The 23,909-nt window shown below is 37.4% G+C and overlaps 2 protein-coding genes across 7 annotated transcripts in view; one reads left to right on the top strand and one right to left on the bottom strand.

Moving 5' to 3' along the window:
* The window catches only part of KIF2A (kinesin family member 2A), a 68,546-nt gene extending 66,855 nt beyond the window's left edge, over window positions 1-1,691 (top strand). For both annotated transcript variants that reach the window (XM_060142991.1, XM_060142992.1), the window contains exon 20: window positions 785-1,691. In XM_060142991.1, the coding sequence (XP_059998974.1) occupies window positions 785-870 (86 nt within the window). In that variant the 3' untranslated portion in view covers window positions 871-1,691. The remainder of the gene's footprint in view (window positions 1-784) is intronic.
* On the bottom strand, window positions 1,189-14,662 carry DIMT1 (DIM1 rRNA methyltransferase and ribosome maturation factor). 5 transcript variants are annotated; one of them, XM_060142995.1, is made up of 12 exons: window positions 14,420-14,660; window positions 13,990-14,063; window positions 12,760-12,846; window positions 10,950-11,011; window positions 10,838-10,865; window positions 10,633-10,658; window positions 8,966-9,089; window positions 8,737-8,829; window positions 7,804-7,868; window positions 6,879-6,942; window positions 5,528-5,634; window positions 1,192-4,005 (listed from the first exon to the last, which is right to left on the bottom strand). In XM_060142995.1, exons 1-12 carry the CDS (start codon window positions 14,496-14,498, stop codon window positions 3,963-3,965), a joined length of 852 nt encoding a protein of 283 aa, XP_059998978.1. In that variant the 5' UTR covers window positions 14,499-14,660; the 3' UTR covers window positions 1,192-3,962. The 5 variants fall into 5 exon arrangements, with proteins under 5 accessions (XP_059998981.1, XP_059998978.1, XP_059998979.1 ...); XM_060142994.1 differs by having other exon boundaries at window positions 1,202-4,005; window positions 10,633-10,682; window positions 10,772-10,865; window positions 14,420-14,659; XM_060142996.1 differs by lacking the exon at window positions 13,990-14,063 and having other exon boundaries at window positions 10,633-10,682; window positions 10,772-10,865; window positions 14,420-14,577.
* Window positions 14,663-23,909: the final 9,247 nt, after the last annotated feature.

Consider the following 23,909-nt stretch of genomic DNA (forward strand, 5'->3'; position numbering starts at 1 on the left):
TTTAAGTTGGGAAACTGTTGGAAGGTGCTGTCTCTTGTGCATTGTGCGATGCTTACAAATATCGCTGGTCTCTACTGACTAGATGACAGTAGTACCACCCCAATGTGACAATCAAAAATGTCTGTAGATGTTACCAAATGTCCCCGGGAGGGGAGCGAAAATCACTCCCAAATTGAGAACCACTGTTATGGAAAGATTTCTCATCTTCACACAGCTATCATCTGCCTCCTCCAATTTTTACTTACGTATTTCTTACTCTTAAGTGACTGAATCAGTACACGATAGACAGTAGGACAGAATTGTAAGGCCAAGAAATGTATGTCCTGTAATTTCCCTTCCCCATCATGCCCTTTTGCAATCCCTGATAAGGAAAAAATGACATGTCTTCTTAAAAACTCAAATAATCTTAAAATTTCATAGTTTAAAAAGGTAAAATAGGAATTGGGAATAGACATTTTCTAATATTGAGAGAAGAAATGTCTACTTTACACACATATATAGCCTCTTTACACTGCAAAAAGGAATTCAAATAAATTAAAATTGAATGCAGTAAAATGTGCCAAATGGAACAGAAATCTGTTGAAGATAACAAAAAAAACCCACAAGTATTTCCAGGAATCTAATGAGTCTGTTGCTATAGTTGAGCACTGTTCTGAGTTTCTGGACAACAAAGAAGGAAAAATCCTGAGTTAATAAAGAGAGCTGATTTGATAGGACCCATAAAGTTGTGTGCTGCATTGCATGTAATGCAAAACTTATTCCCTTGTTCTTTTCTTTTTCCAAGATAAAGTGAAATCTTTTCGTGCAGCTCTACAAGAGGAAGAACAGGCCAGCAAGCAAATCAACCCGAAGAGACCCCGTGCCCTTTAAATCAGCATTTGCTGCTAAAGGATTCCCAGAACCCTCGCTACTGTAACATACAATGGTTCAGCTGTAAGGGCCATTCGAAAGTTTGAAATTTTAAGTGTCTGTGGAAAATATCTTGTCCCTTCAACCTGAATGACATTTCAATTTTGTGAAACACTCCTTTGTCTACAAGATGCTTCTAGTCCAGAAGGCACAACCAAGGTTTGGGAATAGTGAAGCATTTTGTTTCATTTACCCACATAGTGATTTACTTTTGAAGATCCTTGCCAATTTTATTTTCTGTATGATGAAGTAAGATTGTGGACTTGATCCAGAGGTGAATAGTAGGGGGAAGCCACAGCATTTCCTTTTAACTCAGTTCAATTTTCATAGCAAGACTGAGCAGTTTTAAATCCTTTGCGTGCATGCATACCTCATCAGTGATTGTACATACCTTGCCCACTTCTAGAAACAGCTGTGCTCACCTCTTCCTGCTTTGTGCCTTGACTAAGGCTACTCACCCTAAATTTCTGAAGCACAGCCAAGATAAATTACATTCCTTATTTGTCATTGTAAATTACCTTTATTGTGTGTACATTTTTACTGTAATTGAGACATTTTTTGTGTGTGACTAGATTTGCAGGATGTGCCATATCAATGAATGGAACTAAAGTCTGTGACAGTGGACATAGCTGCTGGACCATTCCATCTTATATGTAAAAAAATCTGGAATTATGATTTTAAAACCATATAACATGTGGTTATAATTTTCTTAGCATTTTCTTTGTAAAGAACTAAAATATAAACTAGTTGGTGTATAATAAAAAGTAATGAAATTCTGAAAAGAGTTTTATCTTAGGATAATACATATATATGCAGTGTGTGTTCCAGTGTGGTATTAACAAGACTAATAGTGCAATTTGATCTTTACCAATACCATTACTTAAGTTGAAGTGTCCATTAGCACCCCAAAATGAACCTTTTAAATGGTACTGTTAAAGGAAATTGGCTTCTGATGCATGAATATGTACATGTACATTGAAAGTAGTCCATAATAGAACTGTTAGTTTAAGCCAAGAATAGACAGTACATAACTCTCTTGAAAAAGAATTTAAGCTAAGAAAGAGATGACTGTGCCTTGAAAGGCACATCTGACCCAAGCTCCAGCCATTACCTAACGTATGATGTTTCACCATGATTTGATGAGCATCACTGAATTCTCACCAATCAGCTCATCTAGGGCATGCTGCTTTTTAAATGGTGGCACATATTTTTACAGATTGCTATTCCAAGGAAGAAAACTGGCCACTTTTCATGTAAATATTTTGTTAGAAGATTTATATATCTCTCTAGGAGTTTTCCCTCAGTTCCCAGGATAGTGTCTAGGAGTACATTAACAACAAAAAAGTCTCCCAAGGGTGTCTTGTTTTGATTTACTCTAGGGAACTACCAGCTCATTCATATGGGCTAATGGGAAGCTATGAATAGAGTCACATGAGCCAGATTCCCTACTTCACTGTCCACAGAACTCAGAAGGTCGCTGTGGGAATCCTAACACCATGGTGAAAAGCTCCTCTGTAAACTTGAAATCTAGAACAAGTGTAGATTTTCACAGTGTGCTTATTATTAAATCTATGGAATGATCTTCAAAGGACATAGAGATATGTGAATTTACTCATTTTAAAGCACAACAGATAAGTCTTAATTTATTATTTAAATTAGAAGGGTACTATCTCTGGAAGGTCTCCTCAATTTGAAATGTACTGCCTTATACTATAATGGCTTCATTCTGATTAGTATTCAAGGTGTATTAAATATCAGTACCAGAAAAGATCTTGGTAGTATAATCCATTCCCTCAGTTTTACAGATAGGGAAATCTGAAGGTTATAAAAGGGACTGAAACTCAGCAGTCCATAGGAGGACAGGGAAATAAGAGGGAAAGCTGAATTAAATCTTAAATTTAAATTTTCCTTTAAGGATAGAGATGGTACAAGTGAACTTTGCTAATTAAGTAGTTTTGTGAGATTAAAAAAACCTACTCTTAATTATGTAGTATTTATGTAACAAAAGTGGCTTTGTGCAGTTATTTAAAGAATAACTTAAATTTTTTGGATCTGGATTAAACATTCTTTACTTTCTCAGACTTGAAAGCTGATATCCCTCTTAATAATTAACTAAAAATATACATTATTTTAGTTGTATAGGAATGTTTTAATATATCACTTTGAAGCCAGATTTCTAAAAAATCTGTTTATGCAAACAACCTATCTTTTCCTTCTAGGTTCACTCAGTGTACCTCTGTTAAAATTTGGATTTTAACTTTAAAGCCAGTGTTGATTTATAAAACCCTTTGAAATTTTAAATCTATGACTATCTCGCCAAGAAAAAACATACAATCTTATAGTTCATTTCATTCTAGTTGAGCATCCTCATTTACAAGTAAGGAATGCCCAGAAGTAATATGCCTGGCACCATGTGGTGGCAGTAGCAGACTCAGGCTTGCCTAGAACCCTAGCCTATTATGCTGCAGGATTGCTAAAGGGGTAGGCAGTGATAGAAATTAATAGGATAAACAGAGAAAGAATGAGAGAAGCAAAACAACATTTTAGGAAACAAGGAAACAATTGCTTTACTGTACACATGAATAACAAGAAAAAATGGTATGGGGAATATGTGACTAAATTAAGCATACTTTAACTTTCTTATGACTTGAAGAACAAAGGCCTAAAGAGCTAAAATCCTAAAAAAAGGTTCTCATAGTAATATGTAACATAGAAAATATTAGTGTAACATCTTTATATAATACACTGTTAGAAATAACTTTTTTAAGTGTAAAGTTGTGCGTGTCTGCGGCTCTTAAACTTGAAGAGTATCATGTATAAATTGGACCCTGCCCTATGTTGTGTATTAAAATCAAACCGAATCCAAAAAAAAAAAAAACCTGTATAGTTAGAATTGACTTACTTCCTTAAAAATTCAGAGTAATAAATGGTGACAACAGTAGTAAATCAAAAATAGTCAAGCACATAGTGTCCAAGCATAGTTCATCTTCTCAAATTATTAAGAATATATAATTCTACTTTGTTGAGTTTGGAAACTTCTCTTCTGCAGATACCTAAGAAAAATGGATACCTTCTGCATTGAATCCATGTAGCAATCTGAAAAAAGAAACCAAAATGGGATGGTATTGAAATGCTAGTTTGTAGCAAGTAACAGTGCATACATAGTCCCTATACCATGAATTCTAAAACACAAATACATCAGCAAACCTGTGAAGCCCACCCACTCCTAACACTAGTCATTAAAGAAACTTTATTCTTCAACTAAATTTATGAGATGTATATTGGTTAAAACCACATCATTTTGGTGCCTCTTCTGTCATAGCCTGTATGTCTTAAGGCATGATGAATTTAAAATGATCTTAGACCTACACTGTCCCTGGCCTAAGAGGACACTGGCCCTTGTTCCATTTCAACCTGGTAAGTGGATGTGAAGCTGTTTGGAATTAGAGGCAGAAGAGAGATGAATGGCTAATCTCATGTGTCCATTCTTCCTCTCTGAGTTCGCTGTTACTGAGTTTCAAATTAAATACTGCTTCTCTCTGGATACCTGTGTACTTATTAGATCCTAGTTAGCAAACTGCATGTTTAGTAACCTTGAAGAAGATTAATAAGAATGAAGGAAAATAAGATGAAATATTTCTACTTAGACCTGCCCGAGATTATTTTCAGAATGGCCCATAAGAACCATCGAGATGGGTTAAGATATCTGAAAAAGGAAGATAGGTACTTATGAATAATGTTCAACTCCTAGGATTAACATCTAATAAAGACTCAGTAGTACTGCTAGCCTGCCAATAAAATATAAGCGCCATTTGTCTCAATTACATACAACTGTGTTTCTAGCATAGAAAAGTCAAACCAATGACTTTTATAACAATCTACCCTCTTTTTTTATCAGCCTCTAGACCATGGAAGCTTTAAAAATGAATTGGATAAACAGGAAAAAAATTATGGTTTATTAGTTAGGAAATCAGAGTGTTAGTGATTAAAAACAATGAATACAGGTTAATAATTACCTGGGTAATCTGATGCCTTACTCTGCTTTGCTAAGACTTACTTTCTTAATCCAAGGAAAACAAATTTCAGTCTATATTGCCCAGTTAATTATGACACCCTTCTTTTGCTTCAGGTGTGTGGAACTTGCCTCAGTCCACAAAATAAGTTACTGAACCAGTTAGAAATGATAACCAGATATGATTGTAACTAATATTATTTCATACTTAAAAGCTATTCTCAATAAAGAAAAAAGACCCAACTATATATATTATGATTCTTTTACCTTACAGACTACTTTGAAGAGACAAACTGTTAAGACTAACTGTGAATGGGAGTTGGGGGAGGGGGCTAGAGGGGAGGAGCATGCACACCACCACACACATTGCCACAGAGGTTATCTCCAGGCTCGGACTGTTCCCCACCACTGTTCTTACAGAAGTGTTCACTCTGCTGCAGCTAACTAGCCTCCGTCTTCTACACCAAATACTATTCCATACCATGGAAGTGCTATGCAATAACTCCCAGGTAGCACCTTATACCACTTAAAAGCCTTTAAATTTCTAAATCTGAAGGTGTCACAGTAAAGATATGTAAAAATGTAGGAAAAGGAAAATGTAGTTACCTAATGAAATCATCTATGTCCATGGAACGGGCCCGCTTGTCACTAAAACCTGTGCTGGTTAGGATTTGCTGTATTTTATCTGCTATGCTGAAATCTTCTGGTATTATCTATCAATATAAGATTCAGAATAAATGAACAACATATCTTTAATGAAGTCACTTTGACTCTTTTTTTTTTTTTTTAGTTCAGTAAGTCATAAACAGTCACCTTATCAGTTCATGATAGTTTTGGAAAGCCTGTTTGTGCAGATTAAGACTTGGATCTCTCATTAGTTAAGTGGATGATTTTTTAGCATATACCAAATACACAGAAGACCTTGAATGAGTTAAATCAAGTATATTGCCCTTTTTCTTCTTAGAAATTCTGAAATAGTTGTTTCAGGCGTCACAAAGTACTTCATAACACATAAAATAATTAAAACTATAACATAAATTTTACAGCAATTGTTACTTCTTTAAAAGTAACATATTCTTGGTACAAATTTCATTTTACCAGCTAGTTAAGTTTTTCTCATAGATGGCCTCTCCAGCCCTTGAAAATATTTCATACTTTACATCTTTCATCTAAAAACTTGTCTTAATCCAGCATAATATTTCCTATGTAGGTAGATGTACAATGACTTTATTCATAAAATGGAGGTAGCAATGTGGTACATTAAACCATGTAAGATCTGAGTAAAAAAAAACAAAAGAAATTTGCTTTTATCTGTCCGCTCCGTTTAATTAGCTTGAAAGAACTAAAAAGTTATCAAACATCACAGTCATTATATATATGGATATGTCTATGTGTGCTCACACACACAACTAGTTAAAATGTTGCACAGATAATATAATACAGAGACATGAGGTTCACAACCAGAAATCTGCTATTTATCTCATACTTTGTTCTAATTATTTCAATTTCTGGGTATTAAAAAAAAGTCACTGAGAAAATAGTAACTTTAAATTTGTAATTGCTACGTAAGCAACAAGCAAGAAGGGACGGCCACAATTCAAAGGCTAGCAAATGGTACACAATTATTTTACGCTGAGTAAGTTACACAAGCTTAAAACTTTGAGAAAATTATGATTCAACTGAATCTTTTTATGGCAAAAAAAAAAAAACCGTCAGTAAAAGTGGATGGAGTGGAGTATTCAAGGGTGTTCAGATATGTTCTGCAAAATACATAGCAGCAATGACCTGTTAGAATTCAAGTTCTAGTGCTAGTTAGACATGACATACTGTCTTTTAAGGATCCTATGGAATGTTCAAAATTAAGAATCTTGTAATGATATATGAAACAGAATAGGAAATAGAGGGACATTTTAAAACAGAACAAATTATTGAAACAACAGAAACATTTTCTGCTTACGATATTATGGACCGAACAGTGAATTCTGTAGTTTTTTTCCAGTAGCTGTTGCACTGCACTTGACCTGTATTACATAAAGACATGATATCACTATTATTCCCAAGTCAGATTATAAATAATTTCCTTTAAGTTTATTATAAGATTAAATTTGCGTTCCATATGGCGAAATTAAGGAACTAAAAAAGGTGTTGAATATTTAAACTTCTGAAATAATCGCAACTACTAATATTTAAAAAGTAAGTCCTGATAAACATCTCTCACATTCTTAAAGAAGTTCTAGACTCCACAAAACATCATCTACAAACATTTTTTTTTCATTGTGGCTTTCACCTTTCTTTTGACCTTGGGCCCCAAATTGCTGCTATATTTTTCCAAGTTAAAATGCCATAAATCTTTTAAAAATGTGGAAGGGGTCCATCATACCTCATCTTTCCAAGGAAAAACTAGGCAGGATGTGTGGTCAGTTTTTGGTTATTTCCCATTTTGCAAACAAAAACCTGATCTAATTCCCAAGTCCAGGAACTTTTCTTCATTAAGTTCTCCTGCCTCACAAAGTACAAAATTAAAAAGATAGGGCTTCCCTGGTGGCGCAGTGGTTGAGAGTCTGCCTGCCAATGCAGGGGACACGGGTTCGTGCCCCGGTCCAGGAAGATCCCACATGCTGCAGAGCAGCTGGGCCCGTGAGCCATGGCCGCTGAGCCTGTGCGTCCAGAGCCTGTGCTCCGCAACGGGAGAGGCCACAACAGTGAGAGGCCCGCGTACCACCAAAAAAAAAAAAAAAAATTAGAAAGATAAAAATGTGTCTGGACATGGATCATGTTTATGCTTTAGGGTATCTGTTCAGGAAAAAGGACCAAATTCTAGCACTTAGCACAGTATCTGAAGCACTGATCCCTCATATATCATAAATTAGTAAAATACTTACTTAAATGCAGCAGACAGTGTCTTGTTTTTCCTAACAAAGGTGATCCTTACTAGGCCATCCCATTCCTGAAACAGTAGATGGATATTTTCTTACAGAATATTAAACCTGCCTATACCTACTAGGTATTATTTTGTGTTAATATATAAAAATGAAAGGAGTGATGGAGTGATGAAAATGTTCTATATCTGGAGTGATGAAAATGTTCTATATCTGGATCTGGCTGGCACACATATGCAAAAGTAAGATGCACACTTGATTTTCACACTTCTGTGCACCTCACTGAATATTTTACCCTCAATTTTAAAAATAGAAGAAAAATACATATTTGTTCCACATCTGAACAAAGAACATGGCATTTATTTAAATCGAAGTATCATTTTCAAAAAACTCAAAACAGACATGATTTAGAATATAGCCTGTACAATACACCTAAGTAAACCTTGCAGGAATAACTGACAACCACTCCACTGCCACCAGTTACTGACCACATAAGCAATCACGCTTTTATCCCATGTGATTGCAGTAAGGTTTTACATCACATCATCTGGCTTTCTTCTCTTTTTAAATGGCAGAAATTAGAATTTTGATTAAAAAGTGTTACTCATACCATTTAACACAACTATTTTCATTTTATCTTGTTTTCCATGTCTTATTCAAATAGATACATGTTTTCCATAGCTATAATCTTCAGCAAATTGCAATGGCATTCTAATCTTTTTACCTTTTGCAAACATTTTCCATGCTCTTGAGGTCCTCAACAACTATCTTGTGTCAAATAATTCCATCTACTCCATCACAGGGATGTATCATAATTAACACTCTCCTGTTTAGACATTTAGGTTGACTCATTACCTTTCTGCTGCTACAGACACACATCTTCCAGGTTGGACTTTTTTTTCCCTTTACTGAATGACCTAGTTATTTTAACCTCACCTGAAAATTGATAGGTGGTGGTGGATTCTTAGGTTCTATCCTTACGACACTGGATTCCACCTTGGGCGGTGGTCTGAAGTTATTCTTTCCAACCTATTAATCAGAAAATGTTTAAGGAGTCCTCTCAAAAACAACTTGAAATAGTAATCAAATATGCTTTCCTCCCAGAAGGCACAGCTAGATGCTCAAGGATGAGTTAAGCCACATTACTTCAACAACAGTCACGTACTTTCATTAGATGGTCCACACGTGCTAATAGCTGTGTATTAATTGACAGTCTGCAGTATAACTTATCTCCAGGTTTTGCAACCAGCCGGAGAGCAAATTCTCTTTGAAACATAAGTACAGCACATCTGAAAAGACAGCAGAAAGGAATAAGGAACAAGGTCATTTTCAACTATAAATGTATTTTAACTGCAATGACTTTTCTTAAGTGGGAAATACAGCAAAGCAATATCTGGGGTTAATAATTAGTCCAGCTGGCCAGAAGGGAGGAGAACACTTTCAACCTGAGCTTTATTACCACAAAATGATCCAGCTGCCTTTGTTTTTCATTGTGTAATGGCCGTAGCTCCAACCCCTTGCAAATGTAAGCCCTCAATGATCAGATGAGAAAGTATTTCAGATCAGCACTAGTCCATAAGCCCCTCTAGGAAAACAAAACCCAGGGACTTCCCTGGTGGTCCAGTGGTTAAGAATCTGCCTTCCAATGCAGGGGATGCAGGTTCGATCCCTGGCTGGGGAACTAAGATCCCACTATGCCACAGGGCAACACTACTAAGCCTGCACGCTCTGGTGCCCAGGTGCCACAACGAAAGATCCCATGTGCCTCAACTAGGACCCGACACAGCCAAATAAATAAATAAATATTTTAAAAAACAAAACCTAAACGAACTGGTTTAGCAGGTTAAGGAAAGTGGACTTTTTATTCAGCAAGCAAGGGGGAAGCTCCTGAACAGGAGAAGAGCATCTTCAAAGCTGGGATTTGACTTTCAAACTTTTTTGACAATAAGTCACACTAAGAAGTACATTGACGTTGCAACACCTGCCACAAATCTCTCTATATATATATGTTTAGGGAACTCAAACAAAAAGTTTCATGAAACTATAATCACCTCGGTGACATGCACTGAATGCCCTCTGATATATTCTATTCCATGTCATTTTTTTCTAAATGACAGTCATGGGGCTTCCCTAGTGGCGCAGTGGTTAAGAGTCCACCTGCCAATACAGGGGAAATGGGTTCGAGCTCTGATCCGGGAAGATCCCACATGCCATGGAGCAACTGGGTCTGTGAGCCATGGCCCCTGAGCCTGCGTGTCCAGAGACTGTGCTCCTCAACAAGAGAAACCACCGCAATGAGAGGTACTCGCACCACAACGAAGAGTGGCCCCCGCTCACCACGATTAGAGAAAGTCCACATGCAGCAATGAAGACCCAACGCAGCCAAAAATAAATAAATAAATATTTAAAAAATAACAGTCATGGCTCACTATTTTATAAGTACTAAGGAGTTTTTGACTTGCGATTCGAAAACTACTGGTACAGACTGTACTAGAAACCAGTTAGGAGGCCACTGTAAGAATCTAGACATAAGGTAATAAAAAGTTTGACCTGGGCTAATGGCAAGAGCATGAGAAAATAGGGAAAGGCCACCTGGTCTCAGGAGCAGGACTTAGACCACACCTCCCCCAAATAACTCTGGCAATTGAAAGAGAGAGAAAGAGAGAGAGGAAGAGAGAGAGAAAGCGGCACACAAATTGGTACTTTCTACAAAACAAATTCTCCAGTAGTTTTTCAACTGAATTAACCTTAATCTTTGGCTGTCTGTGTTCATGGCCTAAGCTGTCAATTTTCCTAAGATTTGGCAGTAACTTTGCTCTTCTTGTCACAAACCTGAAGAAAGGTCGGTGCAGCAACAGCTTGAAGACAAAAGGAGAAGAGATCTGTAAGAGAATTAACTAGTTAGTTCTGGGAAAGACACACCAGAAAACAATTTAGGATATATAATGTTCCCTACATTCTGAAAACATACCTGATAAGGCAAATTTGCCACACAAGCATCAAAAAATGGCAAATCTGTTTTCAACACATCACCCACCATTACTTGAAGTTTGCTGGCCAGAGGCCTGATAATAAGAAAAGAAAAGCAATTAAAAAGAATACTGTTTCATGAGACTGAAATGCACTTTAATTCTATTATGTATACTCACGTGCCCTGAACTCTTTTGTGAAGTTCAGCTACTAGCCTTACGTCAAGTTCACAGGCTATTACCTAAATTAAAAAAAAAATTTTTTTAGGTTAATTATGGAGTATAAATCTTTTCCTGTTATCTCAATGGAAACTCTTACATGACTTAAATGAATTAAACTCCTTTTCCCAATTCTACCATCAATATTCCTTCAATTGTACTCTACCAGCATATTTTAAAGAACTTATTTAAGAGAATTTAATGAAGAGAGTATTTACAAAATGTGGGAATGGGGTTAAGGGAACAACAACAAAAACACCACCCAGAAAAGTAGACAACCGTACTATGTGAGCGTTCTACCCAAATAATTGACAGAAGTATTGTGCTCATATGGCTCCACGCTTTGTAACTCAACTGATGACGGAAAAAATACACAATATGTCTTTGTAGTAAATGTTCTTAGAAGCACACAAAGCAACTGCTCCTGGAATGAGTATATCACTTCTCTCATCTACTGAGATCCAGAACATACAGCACAGATAACTTCTCAAGTAAATGAAAAGGGATGCCAGATAGGCTAAAATTTTAATTTTATTTCAATATAAGCTGAGGTTTTACTGACTTCCAGGAAGACCACATCTACAGAGTAGATATATGTGCCGTTTAGTCTGTTTAGCTCCCAGGTCCATTCTCTAGCTTTCTCTGTGCCTGTAGGGTCATACAGTTCAGCTCCGTTGCCCTTTGACTTCTGGTTGGGATTGGCTACTGAAAGGCAACGGCCTGCTGAAAGGCATTACCGGTGCAAGGGGCAACGTTGAGTATTTCCTAATGTCTGGCTGTGCCTTGCACAAGTTTTGGCAGCGGCTGTGTTCTGCTATGAGTGGCCCCTGTTCGATGGCTCCTGCTCTTACTGGGCTCCGGTAACACACTTCCCTCCTCTTGCCCCTTGAGGTCTTTGGATAGTAACTATTTCCTGCTGTTGCTAGTCCCTAGGTTTTTCACTAATGTTTACTGGTTCCCTTAACATTCCCACATTTTGTCAATGGTCTCTTCATTGAGCTCTCTTCAGATAAGTTCTTTAAAATGTGTTGTCTACTTCCACCAGAAGACAAAACAGTGGTCTAATTTAACTGGAACTAGGTGAGCCAAGAGACAAAGAAGGTACCAGCAGTGGCCAGGTGACACCCTAATCTCAGAGGCCTGTGCTAGATCTCCTCTAAAGTCCTAAGGTCCAATAACTCCAATTGCTGTGCTTTGTTCCCCTGAGCCTAGAGGTGGTAGGTGCTCTCTGTAATTACTATTGGGTTACCTCAGTGTTCCCATTTTTTCTCTTAGTCCTCTAGTAACCATGTAACCAATTCCCTATATTAAATTCCCTGTATTGAAATATCCAATGTGGTTTGTTTTCCTGATTGATATACCCCATAGTTTCTTTTTCTTTTAATCCATTTTTAAAAACTGAGATACAATTGACATATAACATTAGTTTCATGTGTACAACATAATGACTAGATATATGTAACATTCATGACCGCATAATTACAATTTTATTTTCTTGTGATGAGAATTTTTACTCTCTTTAGCAACTTTCAACTATACTACACAGTACTGTTAACTATAGTCACCATCATGTCCATTACATCCCACGGCTTACTTATTTTATAACTGGAAGTTGGTACCTTTTGACCCCCTTCACCCAGTTCGCTCATATTTTCTAAGATAAAGTTTCTAGCAAAGGAGCAATTAATTAAATAGATCTGTAAGCCACCTGAGCTTGCTCACATAGTAATTTCTGATACCAAACAAGAGGATACCAAAATCCTCCTTTTACCTTTTTCGCCTTTTCTAGCAACTTTACAGTCATATTGCCAGTTCCAGGTCCAACTTCCAGCACCACATCAGTTGGTCTTAAGGCAGCCTACAAGCAAGCACAACCACTTTAGCTTTACAGGAACATCTGTAATAATTTAATTTACATCTGAATATCTTTACTCAAAAGTGCTCAGTTAGATCCTATCCTGACTCCCTTTTTAGAAGATTCCTTCATGATCTATGTGCTTAACAAAATTATCTCATTAACATTAGGTGCAAGTGGAAATCTAACACCTCTCCTAACTTGGGGCAATAGTTAGGAGTAAGAAAAGCAGGAATAGCAGTTCTTTCTGAGAGTTGCATTCTGCTTTCTACCTTTGAAATGATTCCAACAGCATCTTGTTATCAACTCTGTTATCACCAAGTTCAAACTGGAAAGGTCAAAATGATGACCTTGTCTGAGAACCATAACACGTTGTACCAGTATTTCTCAATTCTACATCCATGTATGGTTTCAGGGATGCAGGAGTATCCAGAAATTTTACACAAAACTTGGTGTCTGTATGCACACAGCTGCAGTTCATAGCTTTCATCAGACGCTCAAAGGTATCCATGAGCCAAAAAGGTTAAAAAGCTAGGCCAATTCTCATTCTGTAAACGACACTAAGTCGAGATTACCTATGTAATGTTCTTTTTACAGCTCCAGGATGATTCCTTTGCAATCCTGAAAGTAATTTGCACCACCTGTGTTTCTTGTCCTAGCACCCAATCATCCAAAACAATAAGAGAACATCAATAGACCCATACAGGAAGAATACTCCAAAGAGTTTATGTGTGGCATTGGCTTCTACCATATAGGTTTCTCTGGGGAACAAACTTCCAAAGGTGTCTGTTTAGACATAATTTTAGGGTCTGGAGTAAATAAAAACTAACAGTGATAGATGGTGCCTAGAAAAAGTGATTGGGAATAAAATAATAATAATCTGGAATCGAACAAGTAGAAATGTTAAGCTAAGAAGTAAATAATCTACAGAAAGATAAAAGAATTTGGAGCCAGGAGAAACCGAGACCCACAGAAGGAAGCAAATCATATTGAAGACAGCTTGTGAATCCTACACAGTTCCTCAATTCATTCAACAAGTATTTATACAGCATCTATTTTGTGCCAGGCATCCTTTCTGTGCTTAGATATTCCTAAGAATAAAATCAGTAACCCAATAACTCTCTCCCTCTCCTCTTCCACACCCACCTTATCGATAATGCTGTTAACAATGAGAGGATTTTTCAAAACGTGCTGCCCAATCCCCGTGTTGAACATGAGTCCTGGAAGAAAACATGAAATAGCCTTAACTGCCCAACTAAAATCAAATATTGGACCATCCCAGAAAAGAAAGCAGGATAGTTGGGTTAAAGTATGTGCGCCAACGAGAGCCACCAAACGTCACGCTTGGAGCCGGGATGACAGAGTTTCAGTTCACCCCTTCTGCTGGAAAGGAAGCCAGAAGCTGCGCGCCGGGCCTGCGGCCCGCGCTCCGGGAAACCCGGGACTTGCGCGGCTCCCAGAGCACGGGCCACGCCTGGTCTCACTGTCCCGGCCCAGAACTCCGTCCTCGCCCCGGGTTCGGTCCTGCCGGAAGCCCCAACCCGACTGACCCCAGCTCCCTCCCGGCTGTCCCCACCTCCTGCGCTCTTCAGCTCCCGCCGTTGTTGTTGCCGCTCGCGGCACCGGCCGCTCGCCCCTGCCTTGATCTTCGGCATCTCTGCAGGCAGCAGGCCCACAGGCCGGTGAAGTTAGAGAGGACCGGAGCCTGCAACCGCGAGTCACCGAACCACGTGGGAATCGCCGGCCCGCACCAACAGCACAGATTCTGGCCACGTCTGGGAGGGGCGAGGACCCGCCCACTGGTTTGCTCCGTGGTGCGCCCCCAGAAAGAGGGCCGACCTTGGGGCCCGCTGGCCGCCGGGAACTGAAGTCATAAGCTGGGAGAAAGCCTGGCCTCGGAAGCCTACATATCACAGAAGACACCGCGCTACCGATTCTGGCAGTTTGGATTGGCTAATTTGGAATCGGGGGCGGGGCCTCGCCCCTACCCACACCGAATGGGTTAAATAGGTTTTGGTGTGGTACCTCAAGGTTGTGGAGGAAGTTTAACTTATATTAACGTAGTTAGGCCTGTGGATGCTTCATCAGGCCAGGTTCTGGAATCGCTGAAATCTAAAGAAGGTTTCTTTTTGTTACGTGCCTCGCTCCTGTTTCCCAGCCGATCGTGGGGTGAGAATCCCAGGAACTTGGGAAGAGGAGCTTGCTCCTCTAGGGGAGTGAGTTCTCCGCTGCTTGAGTTGTAAAAAGTAACTCTGAGAATGTAATTTTCTAGTTCCACTAGAGCTACTAGTTGCTTCACTTCCTTCTGTGCCACGTCATTAATTTCCTAAACTTTTCCATATTGAGCTCTAGCTGTGTATTAAACACTATTGGCTGCTAGAGATTCAAAGTTAAATGGGAAACTGCTCTTCTCAAAGTTTATTCTACTGAGAGAGTTAGACAAAAAGTCCGAAACTCTGTAAATGTGGTAATTGTTATGCATTGGGTATTGTGATAGGACAATGTATCCAACTGTAAGTTCCATGAATACAATGTCCATGTCTATTTTGCCTGCCATTGTAATGGTTCTCAGTTTTTAATGTTTCTGTGTGTACCTTATTTCCTTGAAGAAACAATCTTTTTATGTTTTTACCAAAGCAGACTTTCCTGCACAATTGATTGTGAGCATTCCCAAGCCTTGCTCTTTCTTTGCTGTAATTCTAATTTAGGAAAAAAAATTGTATACCCTAGTAGCATCTTCAACTACCTCTTTAATTCCACTGATCATTAATTTATTCCACAATTCTGGAGAATCTACAGTGTGCCAGGCACTTTGTCAAATGTTAAGAATTTAAGAATGAACATGACCTGATTGCTGCTTTTAAAGAAATTTCTATCAATAGAGGAAGACATAGCACCATTTGCTGATATCTTATTTCACCATTTCAAACAGTTCTCTAAAATAGGGGCTTATCGTTGTGTTCATTTTACAGATGAGGAAACTGAAGGGTAAAAAAAGAATGTTAAATGTCTTGCTCAAGATCACACAGTAAATGACAGCTGCCTCTTGAACCCAGGTCTGTATTCCAAAGACAGTGTGCTTTAAAAGAAGCATGATATTAGCACTATGGCTAATACTTGAGGAAACTGGGTAACATTTTCAAAATATAATATTTGAGCTGAATCATTAAAAGAGAACCAAAAATTAGCCAGGGTAAGTTTGAGAATTCAAAGGGAACGGTACTAACAAAGTCAAGATATAAGGGTATTTAAGGAAGAAAAAGAAACTTGATGTAGCTGAGAAGTAAACAAGTAATGTAAATAGAAACTTAGGGTGAAGGGCCTCAAATGTTATCCCAAGGAGCAATGGTGGTCACTGAGGAATCAAAATATCCATTTTCCCTCTCCACTCCTCTCCAGCTGTGAGAACTGCTGGAGCTCACACACAGTACCTGTAGGAGACATTCACGGGCTTCACATTTAGCTGGATTCTGAATGCTGCCTAGCCAGCTCTTCTTGAACTCCCTCTAATCTTCCTCTCCCATTCTCCATAAAGGATCTTCAAATCTTAATTCTTCTCAGGCCTCCTGCCCTACCACCTCCCCAGCTCCTTCTCAGCAGAAAACCTGGCTTTTTCTTTTTTTTTAACATTTGTTATTTATTACAGTGAAATTGCCTAGTTTCCTTAGTTCAGTCACCTTTCTTCCTTTCTTTCTTCCTTCCTTCCCTTCCTTCCTTCCTTTCTTTCTGCTGTGTTGGGTCTTCATTGCAGTGCACAGGCTTCTCATTGCGGTGGATTCTCTTGTTGCAGAGCACGGGCTCTAGGCGTATGGGCTTCAGTAGTTGTGGCACATGAGCTCAGTAGTTGCGGCACATGGGCTTTGTTACTACACGGCCTGTGGGAGCTTTCTGGACTAAGGTTCAAACCCGTGTCCCCTGCATTGGCAGGCGGAGTCTTAACCACTGTGCCATCAGAGAAGTCCCGACCTTGCTTTTTCTTGACAGAAGGAATGCAAGATCACCTCCAGGACATTTTCATCTTCCTGGGTCACTCTTCTGCACACGGGGGTGTGTACAGTGAGTGGTGAGCAAAACAAAGTGGAGCTTACATTCTAGTGAGGAAAAACAGACATTATGTCAGGTGATGATAAGTATGAAGAAAAAAGTAAAGTAGAGGAGAAAGAGATCAACAGGGTGGGTGGGAGAGACTATTTTATGTAGCATGATAGACAATAAGGATGGAAGCCAAATGATAATTTTCTTTAGGAGTGAAATAGCAAGACCCTCCTGGAAGTTGTCACAAAATAAGCCACATAAAACTAAATGACTGAGGTGAGTGTGCACATTTAGCTTACCTACAGACTGACTTGGTGTTTGTTTAGGTATGAACCTTGAGTCACCTATATCCGAAAAACTAGGGCACATGTTACATAGTGGACTGTGTTTCCCCAAAATTCATATGTTGAAGCCCTAAACTCTGGTACTCAGAATGTGACTGTATTTGGACATAGGGCCTTAAAAGAGGTTACTAAGTTAAAATGAGGCCTTTAGATTGTGACCTAATCCAATCTGACTGGTATCCTTATGAAAGGAGGAAATTTGGACACACATAGACACACCAGGGATGTGTATACACAGAGGAAAGACCATATGAGGATGCAGCCAGAAGGCAGCCATCTGCAAGCTAAGAAGAGAGGCCTCAGGAAAAACAAACCCTGCTGACACCTTGATCTTGAGTTTCTAACCTCCAGAACTGTGAGAAAATAAATTTCTGTTATTTAGGCCATCCAGTCTGGGGTATTTTATTATGGCAGCCCTCACAAACAAATACCACATGTAATGAAAATTCACATTCCCAAGGCCCACCCTAAACATTCTGGATCAGAATAGGATTTGGCCCTGGCAAATGCATTTTTAACAGACCCTCTAGGAGATTCTGATGCACACTGCAGGTAGGGATTCACTACTTTCTGCACTAAAATAACATATTTGGTTGAGGAATTTCTACAGAACTGAAAAAGGATGGGAAGGGCACCCTCATCAGTACAGGAAAATTGTTCTAATAATTGGTATTGCTTATTTTTCTGGCCAAATTGCATCCAATTGTTGGGATTTTTTTTTCTGTTAGTACCAAGGTAACATTCAGAAGTGAGACAGTATTGGGTGCAGCATGGATCCATGAGCCCTAGGGAATGTGTGAGGCTGGGATATGAGCTGCATTAAAGAAATGTGTATGCAAGTTATGCTGGAATGTATTTGAGTTATCTTTGCAGCTATGAATGGCTTTGTAATTGTGAAAAATAATTTTATGCTTCTCTGCTTCATATTTATATCCTTTGTTAATTAAAAATAATTATTTTTCAGTTTGGGTGTGCACAATTGATTACTGCCATTCTTATAGTGTTTTTTGTTAACAAAGTGTATCATAACTTGAAAAATAAATACAATAACATTTGCTTTGGTAGAAGAGGATTATTTAAATTCACAGCATGCTTGAAATGATAACATTCTTAATGTGCCAGGGAATATAATAAAGAATAAAAATAAAACATTGTGAGCATTTTCTTGTATAAATTATAGTTCCTTGCAGACGTTTAATATATTTAAAAGTCATAAAAACATTAAGAATGTTTGAATTTCACACTTTTAACATGGATTTATTAACTGAAATACTATATTTCTAAGAAAAATTAATTCACCTGGACAAGATAAAACAAAATCAAATTGAAATATACTTAATATCAAGCTGTTTAATTTGATTAGAACAAAAAAATATTGTGCCAATATCCAATACTAAAATGAAGTGCTGCCTTACAACGTAGAACAATTTCAAAGAGTACCTAGAGACAATTTCTACTATGCTGTCTAAATCTTAACAGAAAAATGTGATGAAATTTGGCTGAAAGAAGTAATATACCTTGAATACTATGAGCAAGAGTCTTCTATAAAAAATGTTCTAATTTTTTTCAGATTATTAAAATGCTATTTTAAATTAATACAATTAATTAAGAAAGAAGACTTTGGTCTCTGTTTAATACCAGCATGATGAGTCTAAGCATTGTCAGTGAATATCTAATAATTGTTAGTGAAAATCTAATATCGAATCATTGATACCTACCAAAAGCATCTGTCAGATAAATGTGTTCATATCATTACCATAAAATAATATATATTCTGTTGCAAAATGAAGCACTTTGAAGCTTTCCAGATACAACAGGAAAATTATTGTACTAAGAATTCTATTTGTGGATTATTATAGAGCCTATTTCATATTATATTTTTAATATTTGTATTTATATATTATATTTTCACATTGCATTTTATGGGTTTCAAAGTACTTTCCACACAATTAGATTTTCAATGAAACCCTGGGAAATTGTTAGGGCAAGCATGCTTATGCTGTTTTACATATGAAGAAACTGAGTCTCACAGAAATTAAAGGTACTTGCTCAAGGTCTTTCAGGTAGTTGGCAGCAGAAGTAGGGGTGGAAGCCTGTGCTCTTGCCACAGCAGGACACCAGCTGCCTTTTGTGGGCTCCTTTGGTCTCTACTTCTGAGTGTTGCCATCATAGTCAATTCGCAGGTTACGCATCCGCGGATACAGAGGACCCAGTGTACTAGGCCATCTTATGCAAGGGACTTGGAGGTTCGCGGATTTTGGTATACAGGAAGGGTCCTGAAATCATTCCCCGTGGATACCAAGGGATGACTGTACTCTCATCACTGATGGAATGGCAGGAAAGCAAAAGATACTAGCTGAGTCATTCTAGATACAATTTAAATTAATTTCACTCTTTTAATAACAAGCTAATGTAAGAGTCAAGTGAATTCTAAAGTATGGAGTTAAAAAATTAAATCTTTGGTTACCATGAATTTAAGAATAAATTGTGTACAAAGTAACAATTAATGACAGAGATGTAGTAAGTAAAACTGGTTTTATTTTCCCCTTTTATGCGTTTCCTGGGCCCCAAAGATAGGACAACTACATTGTAAACGAAATAACAAAACCAAAAACTTAACTTGCAAAAATCCTGGAAAATACAGAAGGTAGAAAGAAGATGAAAAATGTACGTCTAATCTCACTATTCTGGGATAACCTCTGTGAAGGTTTTGACACACGCTGTTTTCTCCTATTGTTTTAGCAATACATATTTTTACATAGTTGAGATCATATAATTTACTGGGTTTTTTCTATAAAATACAGTAACATAAAAAGCACTTTTTCTAGTTTTTGTACAATCTTAATAGTCAGTATTGAAAGCTGCTGCAGAAGATTTCATCTTGTGACTGTGTAAGAGTTCACTAAATCATTCCTATACCACTGTTGTACAAAATAGAGCCATACACATTTTACTGCATTTATGAAAAATATTTTCTATACTTTGGATTATTTCCCTAGTAGAGATTTACAAGAATGGAGTTATTTAGTCAAAATATATGAACATTTTAGTCTCTGAATATATACTAATAGATTATTTTCTGAAACAGTTGAATCAATTTTCATTCTTACCAGGAGAATATGAAAAAATGCCGTTTCACCTTAAGAGATACAAAGCTACATGGTATTCTTATATTTATTTTTCCAAAGTAGAAATATTTTATTTATTATATTTCTTTGATTATTAAAGTAATACTTAAACATTGCAAAAAATTTTAGATAGTACAAAAAGATTTTAGAAAGTGAAACCTATCACTCAGAGTTCACCTCCATTAAGCTATTGATATTTTCCAAGACTTTTTGGATATAAAAAATTCTTTTAACCTATTGTTCTTACCTAACTAAATATGATGGACATCTGTTAATGTTAATGAATATAAATCTATATCACCACTTTTAACAGGTAGAGAGTATTTCATTGTATGAACGTACCATAATTTATGTAATCAATCCTTAGTGAAAGACACTTATACTGTTTCAAATTTTTTTAAAATTATAAACAGGGACTTCCCTGGTGCGAAGTGGTTAAGAATCTGCCTGCCAGTGCAGGGGACACGGGTTCAAGCTCTGGTCCGGGAAGATCCCACATGCCACGGAGCAGCTAAGCCTGTGCACCACAACTACTGAGCCTGCGCTCTAGAGCCCACGAGCCACAACTACTGAAGCCCGCGTGCCTAGAGCCCGTGCTCCGCAACAAAAGAAGACACCGCAATGAGAAGCCCGCACACCACAACGAAAAGTAGACCCTGCTCGCTGCAACTAGAGAAAGCCCGCGCACAGCAACGAAGACCCAATGCAGCCAAAAATCAATAAATTTAAAAAAATATAAACAAAACTGAAGCTGCTACAAAATTATATTACCAAGGGCAGATCAGTTAGTTTCTCAAAGACTTATTTTCCCAAGCTGGTAAGCTTCTAATGAGTTAATCTATAAGCAGCTAATGAACTATATTATAGAGTTGCCCAAGACCCAATTTTACCCAAGTTACAATATTAAATGAAGTGTAGCAAATTCGAAACCTTATGATTTTGGAGCACATATTGGTTTTCTATTGCTGCTATAAAAAATTGCCACAAACAGTAGCTTAAAGCAACACAAATTTATTGTCTGAGAGTTCTGAAGGTTAGAAGTCTAAAGTCATCTGCAGGACAGAGTTTCTTACAGAGGCTGTAGGGGAGAATCCATTTCCTTGACTTTCCCAGCTTCTCTGTGCTGCCTGTATTCATTGACTCATGGCCCCGTGTCGCTGTGACCTCTGCTTCCATGGTCACATCTCTCTCTCGGATACTCCTGTCTCTCTCTTATAAAGACCCTTGTGAATACATTGGGCCCACAAGATAATATTTCCAGCTCAAGATTCTTAATTGAATCATAGTAGCAAAGTCCCTTTTGGCATGAAAAGTAATATATTCACAGGTTTCAGGGACTAGGATTTGGCTATCTTTTATTCTATCTACCACAAAGCATGTATCTAAATTTGAGTCTGTGCTTCTCCAGTTAAGAATTTGAAATTACTTAATTCATGAGCATCATCTTCTAATCTGTAAAATGAGGGAAAGAATAATCTCCATATAGGGTGGTGATGAGGATAATAAACTACATGAAATGTCTACAGTTCAATGTCAGGCACTTAAAAAACAGAACAGTAACTGGCACATAGGGAATATTTAGAAGTTAGCAATCATAATATTACTGAGGCAAATAATTTGCATTGTTATTATGTATATCTGTTTTTTGGAACCTACTTGAGACTGAGGGGTGAGGGAAGCTAATGTTTCTTTAACTTATCATTTGCTCCATCAATTTTCTGCTTTCTCTTTTCAGTTTTCAACCATTTTGGGGGGAAAGCACTGAACATATATTTATATTTTAAATATGTTCTGAACAGCCCAATGATCATGTAATTTAAATTAATTTAATATTTGTCTTTTTCTTCAAAGAACGTGAGAATATGAGAATATAGCAACAAAATGCAGTCATATGAGATTTATCCAGCTGTACATATTTGTTTTGTACATACTATATTACTAGATTTTACATTCATAGTAGCTGAAGCTAGGACCTCCAAGTGCATCTTAATTTGGTGCCCTGAAACTGTAGGCAAAATTTATGTATGTGTATTTTTCTGAGTTACAGGTTTCCTTCAATATCTGACGAACCCATTATTCCAAACAGAAAAGATCCTTCTAAACAAATTTTTTCATTTTAATTAAAATTAGGCAATTTTTTCCTGCTTTATTGCATATTCCTTACAGCCTTGTTACACAACGTGTGATCTATGAAGAGCAGCATTAACTGGAAACTCATTAGAAATGAAGACTCTCAGGCCCCACCTCAGACCAACTGAATCAGGTTCTGTATTTTAACAAGACCCCCATGTGATTCTATGCACGTTTAAAATTTGAGAAGTATTACCTTTCAGTAAAATCAGAAGATACAATCAAACAAAATAAATTTAAAAATAAAACATGCCCATAATACCATCCAACTAGTGACAAACCCTAACATTTTCGCATATACTTATTCCAAAAATGTAACCATACTGAGCATATTGTTTTGTAACCCACTCTTTCCCTAATGCATTGTGAACATGTTAACATATCAACATAATTTAAAAATTTTTTTAAATTTAATTTTTATTTTATATTGGAGTATAGTTAGTTGATTTACAATGTTTTGTTAGTTTCAGGTGTACAGCAAAGTGATTCAATTATACATACACATATATCCATTCTTTTTCAGATTCTTTTTCAACATTATTTTTAATGGCCAATTTGTATTATATATGCATGTGTCATGATTTAGTCATTCCTTTTGGTGGTCATTTAGGTAATTTTTATATTTTTTATATATATTTTATATTTTTATATTTTTACTTTCAAAAATAGCCCTTGTGTGATGAGCATCTTGTAATGCAAGGCTTATGATTGCCTGGTTCAAACCTAACACTGCTAGTTACTACTTACTAGCTGTGCGAACTTAGGCAGGTTACTTGATCTTTCTAATGTTTCAGCTTCTTCAACCTCTTAGGGTTGTTTTAAGGATTTAAATACATGATTCATCTGAAGATCTTAGAACTGTATCTGGCACATTCTAAATGATTAATGAATGTTATCTATTATTTTTATTAATCTTTGTGAACACTAAACTATTTTTTTCTAAATGTAAGAAAACTTACGTCACTAAGCTAATTAGAAGCAGAGGCAGAGAGAACTGGATTTACTCCCTTTTAATCTTTCCACTCTTGCTATCGTTCTGGACTGGAGCGCCAAGCAAGTTTAGGACCTTAAAAAAATAAATATTCGTGGGAGGGCTGACTGCTGAGAGTAGGATTATTTTAAATAATTCTTCTTTACCGAGACAGATCCGTAAAACAATGCAGTTTGGCAGCTGATATCTGGAATAAGAAAGGGAAAATGATTCTGATTTAAGCTTCAGTCAACCCAGGACAGTTGATTTTCCCAGGAGTGGGGCAGAGCCGAACTATGGTTTCCATGGTTACAGGTCGCTCAGCGTCCGGTGGGGGGGGGGGTCCCAGCTCTCTATACTGCGCAAGCGCACAGAGCTGCCTTAGACGCCCGGCGCCTTCGGTTTCGAAGGGAAAGCTCCTCCCTCTCCTTTCGCCGTTCTCCTATCGTCTTCTGTCTT

The sequence above is a fragment of the Lagenorhynchus albirostris genome, chromosome 3, assembly GCF_949774975.1.
Source record: "Lagenorhynchus albirostris chromosome 3, mLagAlb1.1, whole genome shotgun sequence".
Lineage (NCBI taxonomy): Eukaryota > Metazoa > Chordata > Mammalia > Artiodactyla > Delphinidae > Lagenorhynchus > Lagenorhynchus albirostris.